Raw genomic sequence first — 24,801 nt, 5'->3', positions numbered from 1 at the left:
GTAAAACGGCGAAAATTTGAAAGTAACTGACATTGAAGTTTAACAAAGAAAACAACAATTTTGTTAACTGTTGTCTTAAAGTTAAAATAATTGGCTTCAAAAGTAGCAAATTGCGAACTTTTCAAGTGACGGTAGGCCAACAAAGCGAAAGGCCAATAAGCCGAAAAGAAGATAACATTCCAATAAGCCGTAAAATAGTCTTGTTATGCAATGTAACGGCAGATTGTCATTTTTGTTATGCGATTGTTACGTAATTCTGATGTTATTTCGGCTTCAAGGGCTTTGAAATGTTATATCACCACAAAATTGACTTTAAAACTTAAGTTATAGCGTTATCGAATTGACCTTAAAATGGCCTAAATTGAGTTTAAAATTGACCTTAAAGCTTCAAAATAAGACCAAAAAACATATTCATGTAGAAATATCGAGCTCAACTAGAATTTAAGTTCGCATAACACATAAAGTAGTTTTCACCATTGCTCTCAGCAAAATTTCGGTTGTCTTCTAGCATGCAATTAAGTCGCGAAAACGCACGTTCGACATCAGCGCCGCCCACTGGGTGGAGCACTTTGCAAGATAGCATATTCCAAGGGTTGCAGTTTTCGTCTATCTTTGTAGTTGGCTTGCACTATTTATTTTCCATCCATTTCCATCATGACTTCAACTACGGTCTCCTGAATACAGAAAAAGTTCAATCACGTACAAATTTAAATGTAAGGAAAAAAATTAAAATTATTTAGAATCCCCAGCTTAAAATGGTCGACGCCCAGAGATAAAGTTGTCTGAATAACCGAACCAGAATGGGATAGCAATTCCTGTTCTTTTCTTTTAAGCTGCTCGGTGTTGCGATGACGTTCAACGTTGTACTTTTTTCACAATTCACTTTTACAGAGCATAGTTGACAGAATAGCTCTCCATTTTCTAAGACCCTGACCTCTTTTGGATACCGGGTTTTTACATGAAAGGCCTTCTCGCGGGATGTAAGCTTCGCACGAGGCACGTCGCAATCGTAAATGGTCAATTACGTGGCTTACTGGCTTCTCAGAAATATTTGAAAAGCATCACATTTGAAATTTCATTTCTCAGAAATGTAGGTATTAGTTAGTTAAATTCTGAGAAAGACCAAAAATGACTTTATAAATAGCAGAAATAGCATTTATAGCAGTTACGTGGTGAAATTGATAAAATTGACCGAATATCAGTAATAGCAGAAAAAAAAGTGTCACTTCCAAAGACAAGGTTGCTCCCCGTTTTCATTGGTTGGAACAACAAAGATAGCCGATTTTTGTGCATAATACCACAACGTTTGAAGTAAAGTATTTCATGAACCATAATAAAACAATTAAATTCAAAAAAATGTCTCTTGTTTTTTAGAAGGGGCAATTGAATTATGTTAAAAATTGCCAAATTTAAGGTAATATTAGCAAATTGTTGTAACAGAGCATTTAAGGCTGTGCGCTGCATCGATTTTGCATCGAATATCGATGCAAGGGCATTCATCGTCATCGAATCGAAAGTCGATGCAAAAATTATTCGATGATCGACGATTGGCAGCTGCGTTTTTCTGAGAAATGCGCTACAGCTATAACGTGTTTATACAATAATTACGTCATTAATAAAATAAAAATAACTAAATAAGTCTTAATTGAAATCAGTAAAGTACAACTGATTAACAAATACATTTACAAATTGTAGTTTCTCATGGAAAATCAATTAGAATTCGAAATTTCTTTCCGGTCAAATGGTTCGGAGCAGTATCAGTGATTTGTATGCCAAGTTATAGAACCGTACTAATAGCGCTTGTATTCCGAGACCTCTCCGAGATTTGCAAAGTTTAACTCTAAAGTGAATAGCTAACACTTAAGTGATTGGAAATAGCCTTCTAACTTAGTTTTTCTGAAAAATGCGTTACAGCTATAACGCGTTAATATTAATTACGTCTCTAAGAATCTTCTAACTTAGCAATTTTTGTCAGAATGAACTCAGCAGTCTGGATTTATTTTATCAAGTCAACTTCCGGAGAAACTTGCGTGTGCAATAAGTGTAAATTGGAGCTTTCTTGCGCCCAACTACCACAACTAATGCAATTGTCAGAAAACTAATTCGCACCGTTGCAGCTCAAGACAAACGAGAACACTATTCCACAGAGAGCTTGAACAGTATCTTCATGAAAAATACCTTGAAAGGAACGAAAACCGGCTTCTCTACTGGAAGAAAACTGTGAAAAATTCCCAAAAGTTGCCAAACTCGCAGAAAATTTACTGTGTATTCCTGGAACTGCTGTTCCCAGCGAGAGAGTATGGTCTGATGCGAGTAATATAGTAACATCAGCACGACAAACATTATCTCCCGTAATTTTTCGTATGCTACTTTTCTTGCGTGAGAATTTAAAATAAAATTTTGTTTCTCTGTTTCAAATTTTGCTTTGCATCGAAAATTCATCGAATAGCGATGAATTTTTCCGCATTGCATCGTCATCGCATCGATTTTGAAAAAAACTGCATCGCACAGCCTTAAGAGCATTAGAACTGAATTGATAGTTCAGGTTATTTTGTAAACTTTGTGTTTATTAGTCTGAAAAAACAACAAAATGCAGGCTTCTTTTCTTAAAATTGAGTTTTTCGAATCGTTGTTTTTTGGAATCCAAATCATGGTTGAGTGGGTTTTAAATTGATTCAAAGTTTGGCCAGATGACTATCTCCGAGTTTCTGTCGAGGGAGCACAAATCCGGCGCAAAAACGCACAAGTTAATCTATTGATCCTCATTTCACATTAAGAAGCGGCTTAATGCACATATCTATTGTTTCGCAGTTTTTTCACCAACAAGAGTTTCCGATGTTGGTTCTCACTTTGTCGGTTGGCAAATCAAATCATGGGATATAGCAAAAACAACCTATTTAGATCACAGAATCTGTTAACAACCTCGAATTTGTTTTCCGGGTAGTCTAATTACAAGGTAAAGTGTCTGCATTTTAAATTTATGTTCAATCGCTTGGTCAGCGAACTTTTTAGTATTTTGACTAACAAATTTTTTCTAAGTTCAGCGGATTCCTGCTCAAGTTGCTTGAAAACTAAATTTCAACAGAATCAGCAAACAGTAATACCCCAATCGTAGGATTTTCACTACAAGAAGAAACAAATTCAACTGCAAATTACTGAGGTATATCATTTCGCATTTTAAATTGTTACTGAGTCATGAAAACACTTTATCAGCTAAAATTCTCGCCGCTCAAAAACACCATGAAGGAAAAAGATTTTTTGTGCGCAGCAATTTAGAAAATTTTATGCCGTTATCAAAGACATATCAGCCGAATAGTTTTGTGCTTTTTTTCTGGACAGTAAGAACACCGTATCTGGAATTCCAACAAAAGCAAATCTCAACCAGGAGTATAGGAAAAAAGTATCTCAATTATACTTTTCAGTCCCGTACTTTTCACTGAACCAGATGCAGAACTTCGTCTGGTTCTGGAGTTTTATTCTAAAATCCAATTATTAGGCCTATTTGCAGCTTAAAGCTAAACGAATAAAAAAAGCTAAACGAAAGTTGGTTTTTTGTGTACCAACAAATTTGCAGCCTCCTCACTTACCCATAAGCAGAACTCAGGCCTAACATAGAATTTTAGTCTAAATTGTTACAATTATAACACGTATTTGCAACTTTCTTTTTAATGAATATTTAGGATAGTGTTATTTAGGTACAAAAACGTTAGTGGAGTGAAGCGCTTGAAACTAACCACGTGAAAAAACGGAAGAACGTGAATGAAAAGACGAGAATGACAGAAATTACTGAATTTTCAAAGCAAAATTATGGACATTAAACAAGAGTACCTGATTTACTCGCACCGAAAATTCATAAATAAAATGGATTATAACAGATTTTTGTTGACTAAAACGTTGTCTATCTAATTGATTATCATGGCACATTTAGACAACGTAATGGGTTTTTAATCCATTTTAATTGATTAGTTTCGAAAATAAAACTTCCGAAATTGATAAAACTTCCGAAATTGTCAAAAAATTACCTTAAAAGGCTGTGTTTCAGTGTTTACGCAAATCAGTTCAATGTTGCCATACGCGTAATCAAAAGACTCCATAACTGAAATCATGGCAATAACTTCACCAATTAAACAAGTAACAATAATTCTAATATTTCCCAATACAATTTTCATTCTCTCATCGATTTGGCGCCTAGAAATCTGAATTGTTTGAAACAAATATATTTATGATCTTGATTTTCCTGGGGATTGATTGACTTTTTGAAAATGATAACCTAATAAAGTGCCTTAATTATGACATTTTAAAACAAAATTCAGATTTTTAAAACGGGCATGCTAAATTGGATCTTTGAATCTTGATGCAGAACGTAAAACGGCGAAAATTTGAAAGTAACTGACATTGAAGTTTAACAAAGAAAACAACAATTTTGTTAACTGTTGTCTTAAAGTTAAAATAATTGGCTTCAAAAATAGCAAATTGCGAACTTTTCAAGTGACGGTAGGCCAACAAAGCGAAAGGCCAATAAGCCGAAAAGAAGATAACATTCCAATAAGCCGTAAAATAGTCTTGTTATGCAATGTAACGGCAGATTGTCATTTTTGTTATGCGATTGTTACGTAATTCTGATGTTATTTCGGCTTCAAGGGCTTTGAAATGTTATATCACCACAAAATTGACTTTAAAACTTAAGTTATAGCGTTATCGAATTGACCTTAAAATGGCCTAAATTGAGTTCAAAATTGACCTTAAAGCTTCAAAATAAGACCAAAAAACATATTCATGTAGAAATATCGAGCTCAACTAGAATTTAAGTTCGCATAACACATAAAGTAGTTTTCAGCATTGCTCTAAGCAAAATTTCGGTTGTCTTCTAGCATGCAATTAAGTCGCGAAAACGCACGTTCGACATCAGCGCCGCCCACTGGGTGGAGCACTTTGCAAGATAGCATATTCCAAGGGTTGCAGTTTTCGTCTATCTTTGTAGTTGGCTTCCACTATTTATTTTCCATCCATTTCCATCATGACTTCAACTACGGTCTCCTGAATACAGAAAAAATTCAATCACGTACAAATTTAAATGTAAAGGAAAAAAATTAAAATTATTTAGAATCCCCAGCTTAAAATGGTCGACGCCCAGAGATAAAGTTGTCTGAATAACCGAACCAGAATGGGATAGCAATTCCTGTTCTTTTCTTTTAAGCTGCTCGGTGTTGCGATGACGTTCAACGTTGTACTTTTTTCACAATTCACTTTTACAGAGCATAGTTGACAGAATAGCTCTCCATTTTCTAAGACCCTGACCTCTTTTGGATACCGGGTTTTTACATGAAAGGCCTTCTCGCGGGATGTAAGCTTCGCACGAGGCACGTCGCAATCGTAAATGGTCAATTACGTGGCTTACTGGCTCACGTAATTCTCAGAATTATTTGAAAAGCATCACAATTGAAATTTCATTTCTCAGAAATGTAGGTATTAGTTAGTTAAATTCTGAGAAAGACCAAAAATGACTTTATAAATAGCAGAAATAGCATTTATAGCAGTTACGTGGTGAAATTGATAAAATTGACCGAATATCAGTAATAGCAGAAAAAAAGTGTCACTTCCAAAGACAAGGTTGCTCCCCATTTTCATTGGTTGGAACAACAAAGATAGCCGATTTTTGTGCATAATACCACAACGTTTGAAGTAAAGTATTTCATGAACCATAATAAAACAATTAAATTCAAAAAAATGTCTCTTGTTTTTTAGAAGGGGCAATTGAATTATGTTAAAAATTGCTAAATTTAAGGTAATATTAGCAAATTGTTGTAACAGAGCATTTAAGGCTGTCCGCTGCATCGATTTTGCATCGAATATCGATGCAAGGGCATTCATCGTCATCGAATCGAAAGTCGATGCAAAAATTATTCGATGATCGACGATTGGCAGCTGCGTTTTTCTGAGAAATGCGCTACAGCTATAACGTGTTTATACAATAATTACGTCATTAATAAAATTAAAATAACTAAATAAGTCTTAATTGAAATCAGTAAAGTACAACTGATTGACAAATACATTTACAAATTGTAGTTTCTCATGGAAAATCAATTAGAATTCGAAATTTCATTCCGGTCAAATGGTTCGGAGCAGTATCAGTGATTTGTATGCCAAGTTATAGAACCTTACTAATAGCGCTTGTATTCCGAGACCTCTCCGAGATTTGCAAAGTTTAACTCTTAAGTGAATAGCTAACACTTAAGTGATTGGAAATAGCCTTCTAACTTAGTTTTACTGAAAAATGCGTTACAGCTATAACGCGTTAATATTAATTACGTCTCTGAGAATCTTCTAACTTAGCAATTTTTGTCAGAATGAACTCAGCAGTCTGGATTTTTTTTATCAAGTCAACTTCCGGAGAAACTTGCGTGTGCAATAAGTGTAAATTGGAGCTTTCTTGCGCCCAACTACCACAACTAATGCAATTGTCAGAAAACTAATTCGCACCGTTGCAGCTCAAGACAAACGAGAACACTATTCCACAGAGAGCTTGAACAGTATCTTCATGAAAAATACCTTGAAAGGAACGAAAACCGGCTTCTCTACTGGAAGAAAACTGTGAAAAATTCCCAAAAGTTGCCAAACTCGCAGAAAATTTACTGTGTATTCCTGGAACTGCTGTTCCCAGCGAGAGAGTATGGTCTGATGCGAGTAATATAGTAACATCAGCACGACAAACATTATCTCCCGTAATTTTTCGTATGCTACTTTTCTTGCGTGAGAATTTAAAATAAAATTTTGTTTCTCTGTTTCAAATTTTGCTTTGCATCGAAAATTCATCGAATAGCGATGAATTTTTCCGCATTGCATCGTCATCGCATCGATTTTGAAAAAAACTGCATCGCACAGCCTTAAGAGCATTAGAACTGAATTGATAGTTCAGGTTATTTTGTAAACTTTGTGTTTATTAGTCTGAAAAAACAACAAAATGCAGGCTTCTTTTCTTAAAATGGAGTTTTTCGAATCGTTTTTTTTTGGAATCCAAATCATGGTTGAGTGGGTTTTAAATTGATTCAAAGTTTTGCCAACTGACTATCTCCGAGTTTCTGTTGAGGGAGCACAAATCCGGCGCAAAAACGCACAAGTTAATCTATTGATCCTCATTTCACATTAAGAAGCGGCTTAATGCACATATCTATTGTTTCGCAGTTTTTTCACCAACAAGAGTTTCCGATGTTGGTTCTCACTTTGTCGGTTGGCAAATCAAATCATGGGATATAGCAAAAACAACCTATTTAGATCACAGAATCTGTTAACAACCTCGAACTTGTTTTCCGGGTAGTCTAATTACAAGGTAAAGTGTCTGCATTTTAAATTTATGCTCAATCGCTTGGTCAGCGAACTTTTTAGTATTTTGACTATCAAGTTTTTTCTAAGTTCAGCGGATTCCTGCTTAACTGCTTGAAAACTAAATTTCAACAGAATCAGCAAACAGTAATACCCCAATCGTAGGATTTTTACTGCAAGAAGAAACAAATTCAAATGCAAATTACTGAGGTATATCATTTCGCATTTTAAATTGTTACTGAGTCATGAAAACACTTTATCAGCTAAAATTCTCGCCGCTCAAAAACACCATGAAGGAAAAAGATTTTTTGTGCGCAGCAATTTAGAAAATTTTATGCCGTTATCAAAGACATATCAGCCGAATAGTTTTGTGCTTTTTTTCTGGACAGTAAGAACACCGTATCTGGAATTCCAACAAAAACAAATCTCAACCAGGAGTATAGGAAAAAAGTATCTCAATTATACTTTTCAGTACCGCACTTTTCACTGAACCAGATGCAGAACTTCGTCTGGTTCTGGAGTTTTATTCTAAAATCCAATTATTAGGCCTATTTGCAGCTTAAAGCTAAACGAATAAAAAAAGCTAAACGAATGTTGGTTTTTTGTGTACCAACAAATTTGCAGCCTCCTCACTTACCCATAAGCAGAACTCAGGCCTAACATAGAATTTTAGTCTAAATTGTTACAATTATAACACGTATTTGCAACTTTCTTTTTAATGAATATTTAGAATAGTGTTATTTAGGTACAAAAACGTTAGTGGAGTGAAGCGCTTGAAACTAACCACGTGAAAAAACGGAAGAACGTGAATGAAAAGACGTGAATGACAGAAATTACTGAATTTTCAAAGCAAAATTATGGACATTAAACAAGAGTACCTGATTTACTCGCACCGAAAATTCATAAATAAAATGGATTATAACGGATTTTTGTTGACTAAAACGTTGTCTATCTAATTGATTATCATGGCACATTTAGACAACGTAATGGGTTTTTAATCCATTTTAATTGATTAGTTTCGAAAAACAAAATTCCTTTAAAAAAATCCATTATAATAGCTAACAATCCATTTTTGTTTTCAATAGAATGAATTATTTTTTAAACTTAAAATCCAGGAAAATTGATTAAATTTTGTAGATAATGACTCTACTTTTCGCTATTTTCTGCAAAACTCGAACGAACACGTTCATCCAGGGGCGGCCAGAATGTAGTAACTTTGAAGAGGCCAATATGATAAATTTTTCAAAAAAGTGCCAAAAAACTGCATTTTTGACCAATTCCCCACGTCCCTACTAGAGAAAAACAACTAATGATCTCAAAAAGGGCATGATAGTTTTCCGCATGAAAAAAATGTCGGGTTGGGTACTTATGGAGTGTAGGGACGTGGGGAACTGGTCAAAAATGCAGTTTTTTGGCACTTTTTTGAAAAATTTATCATATTGAAAAATCACACAAATATTGAAAAATCACACAAAACATTTAAATAAATGGATTATAATCCATTATAATCCAATATAATCAATTATTATCCATGAAAATTTAGTGCGGGTAGCAAAAAGAATCACAAGAGGACAACGTTTCGGAACTTGCGTCTGTTCTTTTTTCTTTCTAATTGAAATAAAAGCTTTCTGTAACCACTCGACTAGCATAAAGCTTGACTAGCATACATTGAAATGTATCGAAAATATCTACGGAAACATGAAAGTGAAACGACTAGCATCACTTGATAGCTTTATTTCTCAGAAACACAAAACAAGACTCAGCTTAACTTGAAATTTGCATTTCTGAGAAATAGAAAACTGAGTAAATGACAAATTAGGCAATCAACTGGCAAATTAGATGCCTTAAAAACTAATCAACAGTCACACCCCGACCAGTAATGGCTTGATCAAACACTAATTGCCGCGCAAAAAAAAAGAGTTAAGTAAGTGAAAGAACTGACTTGTTTGTAAGTATTTGTTTTTGCGTATAATGATTTTAATTTAGAAAATATTAAAATTTTCTATTTTGATTTTTATGCTTGCAGATACTTTTTCAACTGTAAAAATTTTACACTAGTCGAGTTTTATGCTAGACGATAAACCACCGGGTTTTGAAACAGAATTGAAACTTTTGCCTAGAAATTAATAGTTTTTGTCGCAAAGGTTGTAACATAGAGTTGCTATGTCAAAATTTTAGATTTATATGTAACTTGAATCGATCAAACACATTTTAGTCGGGCTGTAAAAAAGCACACAAAATAGCCAAGACGGTAGAAATTGATCTGACTTGGGTCGAACGAGGTGGAGCACAGTTTCATCTGTCGAGGCAGTCGAAACATCAACGAATTTGGCCGGCAAGTTCAAAATATATCTTGCTTGGGTCCAACGATGAAGCAATTTACATTGTGTCAAGAAAGTCAAAATATGCCAGAAATTAGCCGAGAAGCTCAAAACACCGAATTTTGTTCCAGATGGTCGAAAAATGAAGTGAACACTTCGACCGGGAAAAGTAGCGCAAAAAAGCGGTTATTTTATATGAAAGTGGTGGAGGGTTAATGGACTTCGCTTGTTTACAGCTGACACTGGCTGCAAATGAATGGGAACACTTTTTTAAGGGAGAAGCTGAACTTCTTTCTGTATATCTTAAGAAAAATGCTTCAAATTACATTTATTTACTCTAATTGTAATAGAAGCAACCGTGTTTGGGCTCAAAAGAGACACTGTGAATATTCAAATTGCTTTTTGAAAGTGATTAATTACATTCGCCCAACAAATAGTTGTTTTGATCTAGAAAAATGTTTTTTTTTCTACTAAATCTAAACTTATGTATAGAAATGCCTCTAATATAAAAAGATATCTGTGAAAGTTTGAATTAAAACTTACAGCTTTCTGATTCTTAAAACAAAGATTCCAATAAACAAGAAGTTTGGACTCGTTCATCCATCGTTCGAGTAAATCGTGTTTTTGATCCATTCGTAAAAATAAGGAATACTAGTGAATGTACTGCCACCATTGCAAGCGTCCCTCGGATGTCCATTTTTGGACAAGTAAAAACTAGCCACGCCATACAAACATTGAGGCACAAATGTCTCACAGTAGTAGGTCACTAATGGCCCGCCTTGGTCCATAGCGCACATATTGGAGCCATGAAACAAATTTTCAGTGCAAACATTATACTCTTTACAGAATCTCATGTTAAACACATTTGTAGATTGGAAATAGGTTTCGTGGAAAACAGTTTCTAGCAAAGTATCGGGGAGTTCAAAAGTCTGGCCGGAAATGGCCCCGAGGCCCATAGCCCCTAAAGGTTGCCACCCGCCTATTTTCCGACTGCAGAGGTCAATTAGTTCAAACTGGCCACGCACAGGACTGCTAAGTTTAAGAAGCGCAATGTCATATCGAGGCAGGAAATTTTCATCTATTTGCAACCTGAAACAAAGTTAAATATCGCTCATTTTATGATTGAATGCTTGACATATGCACTTTATAGGATAAGCTTTTTTCAAAGTTTTGATGAGGAGTCGTTTTGATTCCATTCATAAAGGTAAAATACCTAAAAAAACATACTAAGCTTTTTCAAAAATTATGCAGTTTTGTCGTGCCGCAGTGTCAGAATCTTATTCGTTTTTAGAACTATTACTAAGTTAATTTTATCAGTTTATCGGAATAAAAAAAGCAACATCACAGCTTACATGTCGATACAACCAAAAAAAATTTCAAGTTTCAAGAAAAACAGTTTTGGAGCTACTTGAGTATTTAATAATTTTCAAATAATTTTATTTAAAATTTATGCCTTTCAAAACTATCGCCAAATAAACACTTTTACTTTTTTTCTCAGTTTAATTGTTTTTTGTCATACCGTTAGTTATGCATCGTTAATTTTTATGTGATTTTCATGTCGAAGGCGTAACTTTCAAAATATATCAAAAAACGGACATCAAAAATCATTTTTCTGAAAAATTCAAAAGTTGCTGAATTGAATTGAAAATAAGTCGAGAATTATAAACGATTAGGCGGCGTAGCGGCTAACATAAAGTTTTGCGATCATAATAGGAATTTTCAGTCAGTATATGTATGGAGATTTATAAAGATGTAAGCCAGCCTGCTGGTATCTTTCGATTGTCCTCTAAGATAGATGTCTAGTAGTTTTCATACAAAATATCGGTTGAGTTTCATACGGAGGCGAATATGAGCTGCGCAACACTTGCAAATAAAACGAATGACTACGATTAGAAGAACATTGGAAGACAAATCAAAAACTGAAGAAAAAAAATTGCAAAAAAAACCAAAAATCTTAAAAAACGATCTTCACTTTTAGAAATTCAACGAAAAGCTCTCGGAAGGCTAGAAAGAAGCAAACAATCAAAAAATATCTTTCCATGGGATTTAAGCGGCTAAAATAAGCAGAGAGACGATTGTCTAAAGCAGCCGAAAAGCTTCAGTTTGCAAACAGGACTAAGCCGAAGTCGCAGGTTTTGTTGCTTCAAGCATGAGTTTAAACACTGCGCCAAAAGCGCATAATTCTTCTTAAAATTGAATTTATAATAGAGCAACTAAAACATGTGAAACATTTTCGGGTACAAATTCTGGAAAAAAAAATTGCGGGAGAAAAGTCTAATACCGTCTTGCAACACCCTTGCTACGCGTAGGGTTAAAGACAAAATTTGGAATCAGTTTTGAGTTGGATTAACTTTAGTTTACGCAACGTGTTAACAAAAATTTATTAAAAAGCGCAAACTATTTGTTCCAAACTGTTCAGCGTAGTCCCACATTTAAATCACGTAACTTTGTAATTTGCACAAAATTGCCACAGTTATTGTTTTGATTTTAAGCTCAGAGAATCCATGTTTTTAATTATTTATTAAAAAATTTCTTCAAAAATCAAAAGCCAGTTAAAAAGTCGAAATTCGTCTGGAGAAAAAACTACTTCTTCTTCATAATATCATAAGATTTTTTTAATTTGCAAGCCTAATTGTCTCCTGGCAATCAAGATCTGGTTCCGTTGCTCATGTTGTGTAATGCATAGATTTGTTTTAAATTTTTTAAAATAATGATGACTATATGAAAAAAAAATAGCATAATCAAGAAATTATCCTAGATGAATGACCCAGTTTTAGAAATTACAGCTTTTGTGCTGGTCCATTTTGTGCTGATCAAGTTTCAATTCGTTGTGTTTCAAACTTTCTTTTTGTTTTTGACGCTTGTTTTCGTTTTTGGAATTTGTTTTCGTGTTCCATTATTAATTTCTGTCACGGTTCAGAAACGTTCGCTTTCGGGGGCTCGAGAGCAGAACGCATCCAAGAGCAGAACGCATCCAAGAGCAGAACGCATCCAAGAGCAGCATGCATTAATTGACTGGTTAGCAGAGTAGATTAAATTCCACTACAGTTTAGAAATTATTTTAGATCATGTCACAATTACGCAATGGGCACAAACATAAAATTTTAGTTAACTGTGGCCTTTTAAAGCTGATATTCTATATGCATGTTTTCATACAAAATAACGGTTGAGTTTCATACGGAGGCGAATTGAGCTGCGCAACACTTGCAAATAAAACGAATGACTACGTTTAGAAGAACATTGGAAGACAAATCAAAAACTGAAACAAAAAAATTGCAAAAAAAACCAAAAATCTTAAAAAAACAATCTTCACTTCTAGAAATTCAACGAAAAGCGCTGGGAAGGCTAGAAAAAAGCGAACAATCAAAAAATACTTTTCCATGGGATTTAAGCGGTTAAAATAAGCAAAGAGACGATTGTCTAAAGCAGCCGAAAAGCTTCAGTTTGCAAACAGGAGTACGCCAAATTGGCAGGCTTTGTTGCTTCAAGCATGAGTTTAAACACTGCGCCAAATGCGCATAATTCTTCTTAAATTTGAATTTATAATAAAGCAACTAAAAAATGTGAAACATTTTCGGGTACAAATTCTGGAAAAAAAATTGCGGGAGAAAAACCTAATACCGTCTTGCAACACCCTTGCTACGCGTAGGGTGAAAGACCAAATTTGGAATCAGTTTTGAGTTGGATTAACTTTAGTTTACGCAACGTGTTGACAAAAATTTATTAATGAGCGCAAACTATTTATTCCAAACTGTTCAGCGTAGTCCCACTTTTAAATCGCGTAACGTTGTATTTTGCACAAAATTGCCACAGTTATTGTTTTGATTTAAAGCTCAGAGAATCCATGTTTTCAATTATTTATTAACAATTTCTACAAATATCAAAAGCCAGTTAAAAAAATCGAAATTCATCTGGAGACAAAAAACCACTTCTTCTTTGCTGCGTCTACATATATCATAAGAAGTTTTTTTAATTTGCAAGCCTAATTGTCTCCTGGCAATCAAGATCTGTTTCCGTGGCTCATGTTGTGTAATGCATAGATTTGTTTTAAATTTTTTAAAATAATGATGACTATATGAAAAAAAAATAGCATAATCAAGAAATTATCCTAGATGAATGACCCAGTTTTAGAAATTACAGCTTTTGTGCTGGTCCATTTTGTGCTGATCAAGTTTCAATTCGTTGTGTTTCAAACTTTCTTTTTGTTTTTGACGTTTGTTTTCGTTTTTGGAATTTGTTTTCATGTTCCATTATTAATTTCTGTCACGGTTCAGAAACGTTTGCTTTCGGGGGCTCGAGAGCAGAACGCATCCAAGAGCAGAACGCATCCAAGAGCAGAACGCATCCAAGCGCAGCATGCATTAATTGACTGGTTAGCAGAGTAGATTAAATTCCACTACAGTTTAGAAATTATTTTAGATCATGTCACAATTACGCAATGGGCACAAAAATAAAATTTTAGTTAACTGTGGCCTTTTAAAGCTGATATTCTATATGCATGTTTTCATACAAAATAACGGTTGAGTTTCATACGGAGGCGAATTGAGCTGCGCAACACTTGCAAATAAAACGAATGACTACGTTTAGAAGAACATTGGAAGACAAATCAAAAACTGAAGAAAAAAATTGCAAAAAAAACCAAAAATCTTAAAAAAACGATCTTCACTTCTAGAAATTCAACGAAAAGCGCTGGGAAGGCTAGAAAAAAGCAAACATTCAAAAAATACTTTTCCATGGGATTTAAGCGGTTAAAATAAGCAGAGAGACGATTGTCCAAAGCAGCCGAAAAGCTTCAGTTTGCAGACAGGACTACGCCAAATTCGCAGGCTTTGTTGCTTCAAGCATGAGTTTAAACACTGCGCCAAATGCGCATAATTCTTCTTAAATTTGAATTTATAATAAAGCAACTAAAACATGTGAAACATTTTTGGGTACAAATTCTGGAAAAAAAATTGCGGGAGAAAAACCTAATACCGTCTTGCAACACCCTTGCTACGCGTAGGGTGAAAGACCAAATTTGGAATCAGTTTTGAGTTGGATTAACTTTAGTTTACGCAACGTGTTGACAAAAATTTATTAATTAGCTTAAACTATTTATTCCAAACTGTTCAGCTTAGTCTCACTTTTAAATCGCGTAACGTTGTATTTTGCACAAAATTGCCACAGTTATTGTTTTGATTTTAAGCTCAGAGAACCCATGTTTTTAATTATTTATTAAAAAATTTCTTCAAAAATCAAAAGCCAGTTAAAAAGTCGAAATTCGTCTGGAGAAAAAACCACTTCTGCTTCGCTGCGTCTACATATATCATATCAATTTTTTTCAAAAATTTGCAAGCCTAATTGTCTCCTGGCAATCAAGATCTGGTTCCGTGGTTCATGTGGTGTAGTGCATAGATTTGTATTAAATTTTTTAAAATAATGATGCCTATATGAAAAAAAAAAAATAGCAGAACAAAGAAATTATCCGAGATGAATGACACAGTTTTAGAAATTACAGCTTTTGTGCTGATCGAATTTCAATTTGTTGAGTTTAAACTTTGTTTTTGTTTTTGGCGTTTGTTTTCGTTTTTGGAATTTGTTTTCGTGTTCGATTATTAATTTCTGTCACGGTTCAGAAACGTTCGCTTTCGGGGGCTCGAGAGCAGAACGCATCCAATAGCAGAACGCATCCAAGAGCAGAACACATCCAATAGCAGAATGCATCCAAGAGCAGCATGCAATGCATTAATTGACTGGTTAGCAGAGTAGATTAAACTCCACTATAGTTTAGAAATTATTTTAGATCATGTCACAATTACGCACTGGGCACAAAAATTAAATTTTAGTAAATTGTGGCCTTTTAAAGCTGATATTCTATTTGCACATTTTGTTAATATTAAGTAGCCGCAAAAAGTGTGGTTTTTAATTTGGAGTAACAAATTAAAGTCATTCTGTGTGTGTTGATCTGGGACAAATATTTTTTGTTACCAATCTCCCTTTATTTACAAGGAATAACACTTAAGTAAACACAATTCACCTTGATGACTAATGATGACTAATAATTCGCTTACCCTGGAGGAAAGAAAACTTGGGCGACAAAGTTGAATCGACTAATAGAATCATCGACCAGCAGGGGTTCCGAAAAATCCTTCACCTCGACGCTGATGTTTTCAACTAAAAACAAATCTAAAATAATGAAAGCGTTAAATTTATTCAAGTATCAAGGTCATATCAACGAGGCATTGAATCTAAATACAAGCTGTTCACCTCTTGGGGTAGAAGTCGGTTTGTTCCGCTGACTAGAAACTACACTGAGCCTAACTTTGTTATTTTCTGAGCTGGCAGATGCTGCTTTATGCTTGAATTCATACTGGGCATCGAGCCTTCGGCATTTTGGCTGAAGTGAAGACACGCTCTCGGGATATGGAACACCGCTATTTCATTTGGACCAAGTGAACAATCTTTTCCCTCAAATAAGGGAGGAGATTGTTCACCTGATTAAAAGTAATACTTTTCAGCCAATCAGATTTTAGCATACAATATGCAGGCCTTACTTCTTGAATTTGCCATTTAATTTCAGGGGAGATTGTTCTATTGGCGTATTCAGGGGATAAATTGTTCACATGAGACTTTTTTAAAACACAATTTCCAATTTTCAAATATTGTATTTCCATGTTTTTCACAGCATTTTTTTCTCAGAAGCACATTACAAGGCCAAACTGAGTAATTTGTGAGCGGATTCCGCAACAAGGACGCTCCTTTTATTCTTCTTTTGTTATTTCATTCTCTTTGTTCGTTCCGACAAAGTTTTACCAAGTTTTAAGACTTGTCTCTGGAATCCAGGAACATACCGACACAAAATTGTGCACCTATCCAGTGCACAGTTTGGCCTCGTACTGCAAAAAAAAGATACGGAAAAAACTTGTAATGTTGGCACTTTTCGCGTTCAATATAAAATGAGCAAAAAAAAAGTTTAGTTTGATTATGATTCAAATCACTCACTGAGAGTCTTTTTATCTGATAAAAATGTTGGTACTTAGTATATCAATTAAATTTGAACAGTTTCTTTTTAAGTAGATGAAATGAAAACCAAAACTCAAAATAGCCGTGAAAAAAAAAAACAGCAAACCGGAACCGCGACGACAGATGGTCAAAATGAATACACGTTAATTGTCAGTGGAGGTTTTGAACAAATGGTTAATTGTTTCGAAGGTTCGCGGAATGGAACAAATTCAAAAATATGCAATATTTTAAGCAAACCGCAGAACATGGGAAAAAAGTGAGTGCTCGAAACGAAGTTTTTACTTAGAAGAATAGCCTGTGGCGCAGAAGAAATAATCATTTGTTTGGCTGTGGTTAAAAAGGTGGCATATTTTTAGTGCCAATCAATTGTGCGGCGGTAGTATTCCGTCAAAGAAAACTGATAAGTGTTCTACAATTCCGTTCTTCATGTTATTGTATAGGTTAAAATTTTACAAATCCTAAATAAACATGAAGCAACTGAACTATCTCCCCATAAACCAAATTAGGGAGGAGATCACTCACCATTTAAGAAACAAAATTTTCAGCCGAAAAATTTTGAGCATAGTAGATGCAGGCCTTAATTTTTGAATTTGTCATTTAATTTCTGTGTGCAGATTTTTCTATTGGTCTATTTTTCTATTGGTCTATACGGTACCTCACATGAGACTTTTTTAAAACACAATTTCCAATTTTCAAATATTGTATTTCCATGTTTTTCACAGCATTTTTTTCTCAGAAACACATTACAAGGCCAAACTGAGTAATTTGTGAGCGGATTCCGCAACAAGGACGCTCCTTTTATTCTTCTTTTGTTATTTCATTCTCTTTGTTCGTTCCGACAAAGTTTTACCAAGTTTAAGACTTGTCTCTGGAATCCAGGAACATACCGACACAAAATTGTGCACCTATCCAGTGCACAGTTTGGCCTCGTACTGCAAAAAAAAAGATACGGAAAAAACTTGTAATGTTGGCACTTTTCGCGTTCAATATAAAATGAGCAAAAAAAAAGTTTAGTTTGATTATGATTCAAATCACTCACTGAGAGTCTTTTTATCTGATAAAAATGTTGGTACTTAGTATATCAATTAAATTTGAACAGTTTCTTTTTAAGTAGATGAAATGAAAACCAAAACTCAAAATAGCCGTGAAAAAAAAAACAGCAAACCGGAACCGCGACGACAGATGGTCAAAATGAATACACGTTAATTGTCAGTGGAGGTTTTGAACAAATGGTTAATTGTTTCGAAGGTTCGCGGAATGGAACAAATTCAAAAATATGCAATATTTTAAGCAAACCGCAGAACATGGGAAAAAAGTGAGTGCTCGAAACGAAGTTTTTACTTAGAAGAATAGCCTGTGGCGCAGAAGAAATAATCATTTGTTTGGCTGTGGTTAAAAAGGTGGCATATTTTTAGTGCCAATCAATTGTGCGGCGGTAGTATTCCGTCAAAGAAAACTGATAAGTGTTCTACAATTCCGTTCTTCATGTTATTGTATAGGTTAAAATTTTACAAATCCTAAATAAACATGAAGCAACTGAACTATCTCCCCATAAACCAAATTAGGGAGGAGATCACTCACCATTTAAGAAACAAAATTTTCAGCCGAAAAATTTTGAGCATAGTAGATGCAGGCCTTAATTTTTGAATTTGTCATTTAATTTCTGTGTGCAGATTTTTCTATTGGTCTATTCAGGAGGTAAATTGTTCAGATGGGTCCATTATTTGAACGGAAATTTTGATTTTTCAAAAACGTCTCTTCATATTTTGCACAGAATTTTTTCTCGCAATTTACGGTACCTCAAAACAAACACCTTGCTTTCAATTGTCGTTTTATTTTTAAACCAAAATTTTATTTTTTTTCCACTCATACTTTGGGTCGAAAAAATGTATCTCAAAAAATTTTCTCAGTTTCGTGAATAAATATTATAATTATTTTTATTGACAAATTCAGCAAATGGAGGGTAAAATTATGTGGTTGTCTGCATTTTGTCGATGACTCCTTGCTATCATAAATCCTCGAAGTATTGATGTTTGAATAATTTATTTGAAAAGATGATTCAATTTTAAAAACCTGAAATTTTTGTGTTTCTAGAGGTGTTTTCGAAACACATTTTTCATGCACCTTGTTTCACTATTATTTGGATTTTTGAAGCTATTCTTTTTGCAATAGGTAGAAAAAAATTGCCGAATTTTGATGACGTAATTTTTATTCTGATTTCGTTGTTATTCACTCGTCCGCTCGCGGTTTATCGAGATATCACTTTATTTTGCACTGAGCGAGCTTCTACAGTGCTGATTTAAATTATCCGGACAAAACGAACAAAACTTGAATTTTCAAACGCGTTTTTCTCAAATTGAGTTAAGATTAGACAAAAAGTGAATGGGACAAAAGTTGCTTAGAATTTCACCAGAATTAGTATGGTGCCATTTTTTCTCCGAAATTCTCAACAAAAACTTTACCCCAAAAATGGGTCATTTTGGCTTTTTTCAGTTAATCAAGAATTACGCTGAAACAACTTTGTAAATTGATAAGAAAATTATATCACAGGAAGCCTCTTACGCAGCTTAACAATGTTTGAGAAGGGTTAAACCTCCAAAAATTTGCGCAAATTGTTTAAAATTTATTTTTAAACATAGATTCTGAGTTTTATGTAGTAAAAATCACATTTATTGTTTATCAAGTAAAAATTTTTTCATTTAAACTGGTTTTTGAAGATTTAAGCCTTCTTAAACTTTGTTGAACTGCGTAAGCGGCTTCCTGTGATATAATTTTCATATCAATTTACATAGTAGTTTCAGCGTAATTCTTGATTAATTGAAAAAGGCCAAAATGACCCATTTTTGGGGTAAAATTTTTGTTGAGAATTTCGGAGAAAAAATGGAACCATACTAATTCTGGTGAAATTCTAAGCAACTTTTGTCCTCTTTACTTTTTGTCTAATCTTAACCCAATTTAAGAAAAACGTGTTTGAAAATTCAAATTTTGTTCGTTTTGTCCGGATAATTTAAATCAACACTGTATAGCGCTGATTCAAAATAACATGATAAAACCAACTTAAACTTCAAACTCCCGTTTTTATAAATTTCGGTTAATTTTAAACAAAAAATGATGATAATTTTTTTTGGAAAATTACAAAATTTTTGATTTGAAAAGTTTTAACCCAAAATTACCCTTTTAAAACGGGTCAATTCATTTGATTCAAAAATTAGGAGGGAAACAAGGTCAGTTGATGTAAGAATGACTACAAATGACCCTGTTTCACTCATTGATTTTCAATCAAATGTATTTGTATTGACCCGTTCACGGGTGTAATTTTGGTTTGGAATTTGACAAAATAAATTTTCCGCAAGAGAAACTTGTCCAGCGCAAAATGCAGAAAAAATTCGATAAAACGGCAAAAAGATGAGTGAACAAAAAAAGAAGCCAATATAAAGGATTATTTAATCAGATTTCGACTAAGTTTTGCTACCTGTTGCTAAAAGAATAGCTACAATAATCCAATTATTTTCGCAATAACAAAAGATTTAAAAAAACATGTTTTGAAAAAGTTCTGCAGTTAAATTTTAAACAAAATTAACGGATAGGAGCATTTTGCGCAGTTTTCACAACGACGGGCGAAACGTTTCATTAACGCTAATAATTGATATCCGATTCCACAAAAACTAATCCATTTGCTCTTGCATAGATGATAGAAACATAGTCGAACCTTGTGAATGGTAAACACACTGAGCTGCCGTAACTACCCATTGCAACTCAATCAGTGTCCCCCCACAAAAGTGATCGGAGTCTAGAGACAGAATGCGTACAAAGAACATCCGCCTCTCCCTCACCGGCATTCCGCGGACAATTGATGAAGTAATTGCATCTCTCGGCCTGACATTGCGTGGATCCTTCTCGGAAACAAACACCTTGCTTTCGGTTTTCAGTGCTCCCAAAAGTAACGAGACAAAGAAGATCTTCAGCATGGACATTTTGCTGATGGAAAAATGTCACATATAATATAAAATTGCAAAAAACTCAAAATCTGCAGCATTAAACTATCTGGAAGTTAATTAAATTTTGAAATGGTATTCCAATGAGTTTACGAAAACTAAAAGATATTTTTTCTTGACCTTTTGGAGCTTTGAAGACAAGGTTATTGCTATTTAGACAACCAAGATGCTTTGCTCCGATAAAACTCAATAAAATTTCTAACTAAGTCCAACTGTGGTGAATTTCTCAGTAAAAGTTAAGCAAATATGAAATTTGTTGATCCAAGGACTCACCAATTTACCAGAGATTTCGATTGATTGGTTACAAAGGTTTATAGTTTCTTAGGTCATGATTCGATTTTGAAAAGCAGTTTTCTAATAAAGTGCAAGCTTGAACCCTACACATTCTGAAACTGCTGCCAAGAATTAATCAACTTAACGCCATCTATTTTCTGGGATAACCTCAAAAGGACCATATGTGGTACTAAGAAAATAATTCTAAGAGCAAAGGGGTTTATTTTGACAACGTTCATATAAGCATGGAACCTTATGCAAGAGCTCGAAAACACGTATCTCAAAACAACATAGACATCACAAAAACTGAAACGCCTCACGAAAACTAAAGAACATGGCCTACAAATAAGTGGAAAGATTCCAGTGCTCGCAACAGACCGAAAAAAAATGATTTCTACTACAACTTTTTTTTTTAAAAAAATGCAACTTAAGAATTTCAAAGAAATTATCATATGCCCCAAACTTCTTCGAACATGGATAACCATTTAGGACTAGAAATTTTAGATGAAAATAACCTATTGTAAAATTGGGTCAATAGGTTAAACTTGTAATTTTCAAACTTCAAAAAAATAGATGGCCTAAAAACAGATGGCCCTGAAGCCAAAACTGGTCAATACTTTGAGGTTTTATTCCACTTGGAAATCTGAGAATCAAATTTGAGATTAGAAGCCTATCAAGTTTTTTGCGACATTTCCGCGTTCATATTTTTTAGCAGATGAATTTGAAGTTAATTCGAAAACTGCATCTATACCTAAATGCAGGGGCCGATTTTCTCTCGGTCGCTTAACATACTGTCGGTCCGGGTTTCTAGTCCTTATTAGGCCGTTGTTCAAGTCAATCATCACATCAAAATTCCTGACAAAGTCACAGCCCAAGATGAATTGGTCGGAGTCGTCTAAGTTCTCCACCACCAGGAAGCTCATCCAAAGATCCCGTCCTCCCAGATTGCTCACCTATTTTCCCTCTCAAGTGTTCTATCTCCGGCAAAACCGGTTTGTCGGATTCTAGTTCGTATGACGAGGGGCGTTCCGGAAAATTCGAGCAGCTCGGCAAGCCGTCATCCGTTTCGGATTTCATTGAAAACAGTTTATTAATAAATTTAAATTCATTAATTCTCTTTAAATTTTATCTTTATTGTCATGATTTGGGCAGTCTTTCACGTTATATCTTTTCAAGTTTTGTGTCTCCTCATAGTCGGTCTTCATCAGCAAAGCGTAGCCAAGTTTCTTTCCACGCTGGATTGAAACCGTGGTGTCCAGTGTGTTCAATAACACACTGGCACACAGTCCATTTCGTGTTACTGAAAAGCTTCGGCCTAAAATCACTGAGCTTTGACTATTTCGGTTGGGTACCAGACAAACCTGTTTACCATCACTTAACGAGTTTAAATTTCTTATTCCAAAAATTGCTACTACATCTTGTCTTACTTTTCTATCTAAAAATTGGTACTTTGTTCTCGTCTGCTATGATTCTATTGATTGGTCGCATAACATACTTCCGGTCCGGGTTTCTAATCCTTGTTAGGCCGTTGTTCAAGTCAATCATCACATCGAAATTCCTGACGAAGTCACGGCCCAAGATGAATTGGTCGGAGTCGTCTAAGTTCTCCACCACGACGAAGCTCATCCAAAGATCCCGTCCTCCCATGTGAAGGACTGTTATTGGTGTTCTTCCGGCTACGTAGATCGCTCCGCGATTGGCGACCGCTAATCTAAGGTTCGTCGGAATTAGATCTTCCCTCGTGAAGCCTATTCTTTCCCAAGTCTTTATTGGCATCACGCTTACCACTGCTCCTGTATCCAGAAGTCCTGTCACTCCAATTTTTTTCCCATCGGTGTCGAGCAGATGTGCAGTCACATCTGCTTCGTGCCCTCTGTGTACCGCATTTTTCTCAATCATGGCATCATGGCTGATTCTACGGACCTTAAGTTCTTCCTGACCCAAATAGATCTGCCCTATTTGGTCACTTTCTGTTGTGACGTAGGTCCTAGTATAGATACTGGTCCCATCCACGTTCAACATCACCTGATATGGTCCATAGTTTTCCACGCAGCGCCCATGGAGTTTCTTTATTCGAGGGCCACCCGTTGTCAATAACGCTCGCACAGCCCTTGACTCAGTGCTTGGCTCTACTTGTCTCAGACAATCTGCATATGTATCTAAATGCATCATAGTGAACGCTTAAGGTTCACTTCGGTTCCTGATCACCTGATGTCCCGCAACTGAAATTATTGACTGTATTCTGCTTCCCTGTGGCACCACGCCGAACGTTTGCCCGGATATCACATTTAGTTTCATGCTCAAACTGCTTGGTGGTTTCGTTTCTTCGACTTCCGATGCCTGGTAGCTTTTAGCCTTTCCTGAGTTTTCTCATTCTCTAGTTCGAGCTTCACCTTTTGTTCGATCTCCTTCGTCACCAAATCCTGCTGGACTCTGTTTAAGGCATCTCTCGCGGCTCTCCTATAGTCGATCTTCAAATCATCTGCCATCGTCACTGGTTCAGGCTCACTCATTTCTTCAGTTACTGCCTGCATCTCCTTTGTTGCCAGCTCTTGCGGTTTCTCCTTTCTGCGTGCCTCCGCTTCACTCAACAGGCGAGCCTTGCTGGCTTTCTCACCCGACAAAGCTTCCTCGTGCCTTGGATGCTTGATGTCTGCCACAGCATCCCAAAATTATGGACAATCCGATTTAAATTGACCCCCCAAGTTACAAAAGAAACACCTTGGGCCCAATTTCCCAATTACTCACCTCATGAAATCTTCATGATCGACCTCTGACGCATATTCATCCTCGAGGCTAAAGCCTATCGCTTGACCCGTCGATCAAATTGATTTTCTGAGCTCTCGCAAATCACTATTAATACCCCATTTTGAACAAAAAAGGCCAAAAAATGCGTTTTTAAGCACTTTTTCGAAAATTTCGTCCAAAAAATTGTGTTTTTCGGCGCGCGCTGACCCTTCAAAAATTTATATATATTGGCACCAAAGATGCCTTTAGAAACATTTTGTTTTAGGGTTCCTCGCCAAAAAAAAAGATCTCAAAACAGTACAAAGGGGAGAGCCCCCCTCCCAAAAAAAATCCGCACTTCTGTAGCTATTAGAGCATTTTTATAATTTTTTTGAAAAAAAACACCAACCCTAATTAAGAGTCTTCACTATGTTAATCGACTCTTAAACAATTGGAACCAGTTCTAAACTAATATTTATAAACCAATTAATTTATTGATAAAATAATCTCTTTAAAATATTACTAACCAATCATATTCCATCACTAACATTGACACTTATTTGTAAGTGCTGAAACTACTTGTAGTTTCAGCACCAGAACAATTTGAATAAATTTTAGACCACAGTTGTTCTCCTGGATAAACTCCAAGAACTAACTCGTAAATACCAGTATACACTAGATCTATTGAGACTAGGAGATATAAGAGTTAGATTGATATTAGACTAAGAAAATGCACGAATCTATCCGGCCGAAATTCAGATAGCGTGACTAACAGACGGTGTACCTTATCTGAAATTACTCTATGAGTACAGTACCACGTACAACCCATAACGTGAAAAAAATGCGAAATTATGTAATTACAATAAACGAAGGAAGTTTTCTCGAACTTTAAAATTCAGCTTTCAGCGGTATCATAAATCGAAATCAGCAATTATTGACTACCTACGGCCACATTTCGAAGTTTTCAAATCAGAACGTTGACCCTCTGATCCAAGACAACACCAATCTCTTCGTTAGGTTTCGGGGCCGAGAAATATTGTATCACCAGTAAAAAAAGATGACGGATACTGGTATGCATCGAAACATCACCACACACATATGATGCAGACATTAACAAACGCTCATTCCATGTATACAATGACTGCTTCTTAGTTACATACCTC

At 35.1% G+C, this 24,801-nt stretch overlaps 1 protein-coding gene across 1 annotated transcript; it reads right to left on the bottom strand.

Moving 5' to 3' along the window:
- Window positions 1-10,157: 10,157 nt before the first annotated feature.
- LOC134848309 (glandular kallikrein, prostatic-like) lies at window positions 10,158-20,807 on the bottom strand. Its single transcript, XM_063865703.1, has 4 exons — window positions 20,759-20,807; window positions 20,353-20,621; window positions 15,692-15,794; window positions 10,158-10,730 (listed from the first exon to the last, which is right to left on the bottom strand). Exons 2-4 carry the CDS (start codon window positions 20,615-20,617, stop codon window positions 10,238-10,240), a joined length of 861 nt encoding a protein of 286 aa, XP_063721773.1. The 5' UTR covers window positions 20,618-20,621; window positions 20,759-20,807; the 3' UTR covers window positions 10,158-10,237.
- Between the last annotated feature and the right edge of the window lie 3,994 nt (window positions 20,808-24,801).

The sequence above is a fragment of the Symsagittifera roscoffensis genome, chromosome 6, assembly GCF_963678635.1.
Source record: "Symsagittifera roscoffensis chromosome 6, txSymRosc1.1, whole genome shotgun sequence".
Taxonomy (NCBI): Eukaryota; Metazoa; Xenacoelomorpha; order Acoela; family Convolutidae; genus Symsagittifera; species Symsagittifera roscoffensis.
This window is presented reverse-complemented; position numbering and strand designations above follow the sequence as displayed.

Bases quoted from the DNA above. Each gene is read 5' to 3' on its own strand.
- LOC134848309 (XM_063865703.1), bottom strand. From the start codon at position 20,617: ATGTCCATGCTGAAGATCTTCTTTGTCTCGTTACTTTTGGGAGCACTG. The intron at 15,795-20,352 runs GTTCGACTATGT...ATTTGTTTTTAG, and splicing joins GTGTGTTTACCATTCACAAG to TTGAAAACATCAGCGTCGAG. The intron at 10,731-15,691 runs GTAAGCGAATTA...ACTTTGTTTCAG, and splicing joins CAAGTTTTCTTTCCTCCAGG to GTTGCAAATAGATGAAAATT.